Raw genomic sequence first — 5,227 nt, 5'->3', positions numbered from 1 at the left:
TATCCGTTTGTCATAAAAATTTGTCTTTCCACTTTTTTCCCAAGACTACAAATACTCGAGTACAAAGTACAGTAACTGGCAGTTTATTGTAAGTTATTTGTATTGGTTCGCTGTTTTAAAGTTAGAAATTCGAATTACTCGAATTTATAACGTTAAAATCGTTCCTTTGTCTCAAATATCTGTTTGAGTCAGACAAATTACTTTCGCTTTTTCCTTTTCAATAAACTGAATTTTCAAAAGGAAAATTATTCACTTTCGGATGTTAAGTTTCGATATAAAACGAACGATTGTAATGAAAGCTGAAATATAATCGGGTGAAAACGCTCCTAAACCGGGAAATTTCTAACATATTAGGCGAGAAATCCTTTAAAGATTGGTTTAAAACACGATTTTAAGAAAAGGAAATGAAACTAAAAGTAAGGTTATAAAGAAACTACTTTGCCAGTGGAACGAACGGGGAAAAATTACCGTTTGTCCGAAGAGTTTGTAATGTTTGAAAATGCAAAATGTTGTGCTATTTAGCAATTGATAATCGATTTAAAATTCAGTTTCAGTAGATGAATTAAATATCACTCATAAATGTCGACAAAATTCTGTCCATTGTAAACTATGTAATCCGAAATTTGCCTTTTTTCCTTCGTAAAATGTTACTTTTTTATAATAAATTTGTGAGTTAACAAAGATAAAGAAAATTGTGGAATACCATACTCGTGTCTAGTCGAAAAATGCATGTTCCTGTACTTAAACTATATAAAAGTTATGTATTTAACTATTTCTTACATATTATACAAGTAATAAAGTTTCTGGAATCGGACATTGTTATTACTAATGATTGTGATTAAATCATTCATAGTAGGAAAAGACTTGTATTAAACAATATACAGGCCCTTTAGCATAAAATATGGAATTGATAAAGGTGGATATTGAGCAGCAAAGCAGACTACTCTCTATTGGGATACAATGATAAAAAGTGTTAACTGAGAAATAACTAATAAATTTTCTGTGATATTATAGGAAAAAAATTATTACACAAAATTACTTTTGTTTCTGATTCATAATTGAAAAATATTACGTATATATTAATGTTTACGTATATTAAAGTTTTATTAACTATTAAATACGACACAAAAGTCAATGCAAATAATTAATATAACGATTATTCGTTATTTACAGTGAACAGTGCACGAAGTCTTGTTCAAATTTTGTTAATTACTCGTGTTAAATGTATTGTGTTCAATAAGTATTAAGTATAGTATATTGTTATTTATATACAGGAATTAAATGATTCGACACAGTCAAAAATCAAATAATAGAATCAATAAAAGGAAAAACTTGAAATAATTTTTATTGATAATTTATATCAATACAAGCGTTTCAGTTTTTAAATGATAAATTTTAAATTTTGAGAACAAATATATTAACAAATGAATATAAGACGTTGAATCAACTTCAAGATGGTAAATGAAAACGACTCTCTGATGAGAGAAAACGGAAGATGACTCGATCGTGCAACGATGTAAAAAGTCTTTAAAACGGTTCAGAGGAAGAAAATGCTTTATCTTGTTAAATTTTGCGTTTATAGTTTTTAATTTTAAAACATCCGAACTTTGCATTTTATTCCTTTGATTCTTCTCTGGTGAAAACTTCGCTGTCACTAAATCTATGAACACTCAACGCCATTTTATGCAAAACCACATCTTCCAATGAGCAACGAAGATTACTTTTTTGATTTTGTACAAGAAAAAAGCAAACTTGAAAGTCTGCGAAAGTAATATAAAAAGAGACTCGCACAGTTTCTCTCTTCCTAAAAAAAAAAAAAAAAAATAGAAAAACATTTCATAAATCAAAAATATTAAAAATGTTTCATAGAATTATATAAAAATTTTATTATTATTTAAATATTAGTGTACTTTCTCTTAGTGAAAAAACATATAAATAAATGAAAAAACTAGTTATTTATTGAAATTCTGTTGTTATATATTATTAAAAATAGATGAACATTATATATTTACGAATGGACTGATTAAATGAATTTCATGACTTAAAGATTTGCGATAAAGAAAGACTTTAGTAAATAAATATAAAAATTGTACTTAATTTTTAAACAATTTTAGTCGTTCTTAAATAAAAATAATTTTAAAAATCATCAACATCAATATGTGATATGTTCATTTTAAACTCTCAATTTTTAGATAATATAATATTGTTACATTTATAATTTTTAATAAAACACAATGTTTTCTATGTGAATAAATACAATATTATTTTTTAAATTTTGAAAAAATGAATTAAAAATGAAAATCATAAAATTAATATGTGATCGTGAGTGAGAGTTTAGCATAAGATGAAGATCTATTCATTAAACTAGTAAAAGTAAAAGTGAAAGATATTTTCTAACCTCTTTCTTAGATTTTGCAGATAATTCCTCTTCTGGTAAACTTGAATAATCGACATCCACAACTGAAAATCAAATGATATTGTAAATTAAGCATACTTGTCGTATTTTTCTCTTAATAAAAATTATAACACATCATTAACTATAAATTCAATAACAACAATAAACTGCAGCAGAATGGATACGCTTCTCAAACATCCAGTTACGTTACCCGTCAAAAATCAATACAATATTCAAATTATCTTAAAATAATAATTAGCCACTTATGCATGACAAAGCGCACAGAGTGAAACAATCATTGATTGAATTCAAATAGTTAATTAAACAGTAATCACAAAAATAAGATATTTTTTATTTAAAAAACGAAATTTTAGAGTATTTTTCAATCTAATGTCATTAATAATACGTATAATAAAAATTATACCAAACAGCCTAACAAGACTAAAGATATGCAATTAATTCTATGTTTAATTATTTATTAAAATTACTTCATAATTACTTAAATACTTGAAATATACTTTGGATCTACGAATATTATCTAATCATTATGTAAACATTTTTTATGCAAATGAATTTAAAACTTGTATAATTGTTTAATTATGAAAAAAGTCTGAAAGGTATTGAATTATAAAAATAGTCCCAAACATAACTTTAACTATTTATTGATATGATCTTACCTTTTTCAACTTCAATTGCACCTTCAGCATAATTCTTATCAAGTTGTAAATGCTTTACAATGTCAAAATTAGATTGTAATATTTCTTTGTTTACTTTATTTTGATTTTCTACTTCCTCAAATCCGTTACTAAATGTATTCCAACGATAAAACTCATTAGAAACGTTTGGCGTTTCATCGATAGATAAATTTGAATTGCATAGTTTGACATCTAGAGAAGTCAATGATTGACTTTTTTCTACTAATTGAGATACGTCTGCAACATACTTCTCTTCTTCAGCAATTATTGATTCATTGTTTTCAATATGACATTGGTTCAATAAATCAGTTCCGCTGATGTTGACATCACACTTTTCATAATCAATGATAGTATCGGAATGAATGCTACCATCATTTTCTGATCCATCGTCTCCAGATTCAGGTTCCTCTTCTTCATAAATTACTTCTGAAACTAATGAATAGCGCTCGAGTTCGATAAAATCTCTAAGCAAAGGCCGTTTTTTATACTCTTCATAAATACTTGACGTGATTTCTTCTGGAGATAGAGGAACATTTAGATTTTTCTGTTCAGCAGACGAAATCAAAGAATTACTCTTTTCTGCTAAATGAGATAAGTCTGCAACAGATTTTTCTTCTTCGGTAATTACTGATGCATTGTTTTCAGTATTACAGTTGTCCGAAACATCAGTTGTGCTGATGTTAACATCACATTCTTCATAATCAATGAAGATGGTGTCTGAATGAAAGCTACCATCACTTTCTGATCCATCGTCTCCAGATTCAGGTTCCTCTTCTTCATAAATTACTTCTGAAACTAATGAATTGCGCTCGAGTTCGCTAAAATCTCTAAGCAAAGGCCGTTTTTTATACTCTTCATAAATACTTGACGTGATTTCTTCTGGAGATAGAGGAACATTTAGATTTTTCTGTTCAGCAGACGAAATCAAAGAATTACTCTTTTCTGCTAAATGAGACAAGTCTGCAACAGATTTTTCTTCTTCGGTAATTACTGATGCATTGTTCTCAGTATTACAGTTGTCCGAAACATCAGTTGTGCTGATGTTAACATCACATTCTTCATAATCAATGAAGATGGTGTCTGAATGAAAGCTACCGTCACTTTCTGATCCATCGTCTCCAGATTCAGGTTCTTCTTCTTCATAAATTACTTCCGAAACTAATGAATTGCGCTCGAGTTCGCTAAAATCTCTAAGCAAAGGCCGTTTTTTATACTCTTTATAAACACTCGATGTGGTCTCTGCTGGAGATAGAGGAACATTTAGTTCTATCTCTTGATCAGATTTCTGAAAATTAAGATTTTAAAAGATTTATTAAGTATTAAGCTTAATAAATTTGTTTTCACCTAAAATGAGATAAATTACTGCTAAATATAATCTATAAGTGAAATATTGCATCAATTATGAACATATCAATTTTAAAAACTAAACTACGAGCAACTTCATAAATAATATGAATTGTAACTTATATTTATTAAATGCGTTTTAATATAAGAACGTCGTATTTATCAATAATCATCTTCCAAACGACAAAGAAAATAAGAAACTTGTCTGAATTATTTTATTAAATTTATACTTACATCAGAGTATTCTTCTGTATCATTAGATTCATCAAAAATATCGGAAAATGTAGTGTTTTTAATTNAAATGCGTTTTAATATAAGAACGTCGTATTTATCAACAATCATCTTCCAAACGACAAAGAAAATAAGAAACTTGTCTGGAATTATTTTATTAAATTTATACTTACATCAGAGTATTCTTCTGTATCATTAGATTCATCAAAAATATCGGAAAATGTAGTGCTTTTAATTATACATTCCCTGACTTCTGGTTCATTGTCATCCAGAACGTCTTTTTCTGAATTAAGGACTGGATGAATATTTTGTTTTAAATTACTCTCAGAAATTCCACTTCCATCAGCTGATTCAGAAACTAAAGTATAAAAAACAGAAAAATTAAAAATTTACTCCAGGACAACACGTTATTATAATAGTAACGGGCGTAAAGAGAAAAAACTATCAAATCATTAATGAAAAAGAAATTTTTCAGATTTATCTGAGCGTATTTATTTACTTTTATGGTTTTTTTCTATTTATAACTTTATATCAAAGTTTAAAAATTCATATATATATTGTT

General features: G+C 27.2%; 1 protein-coding gene across 1 annotated transcript; it reads right to left on the bottom strand.

Moving 5' to 3' along the window:
• Positions 1–1,373: 1,373 nt before the first annotated feature.
• On the bottom strand, positions 1,374–5,023 carry LOC111612466 (the record flags this gene model as incomplete). The annotated part of the gene is made up of 4 exons (XM_023353677.1): positions 1,374–1,804; positions 2,399–2,460; positions 3,073–4,375; positions 4,839–5,023. Coding segments are annotated over 4 exons (1,637 nt in total), but the record flags the coding sequence as incomplete, so codon positions are not given.
• Positions 5,024–5,227: the final 204 nt, after the last annotated feature.

This window comes from Centruroides sculpturatus, unplaced genomic scaffold (assembly GCF_000671375.1).
Source record: "Centruroides sculpturatus isolate CEXI.00-Female unplaced genomic scaffold, Cexi_2.0 scaffold1679, whole genome shotgun sequence".
In the NCBI taxonomy this organism is placed as follows: Eukaryota; Metazoa; Arthropoda; class Arachnida; order Scorpiones; family Buthidae; genus Centruroides; species Centruroides sculpturatus.
This window is presented reverse-complemented; position numbering and strand designations above follow the sequence as displayed.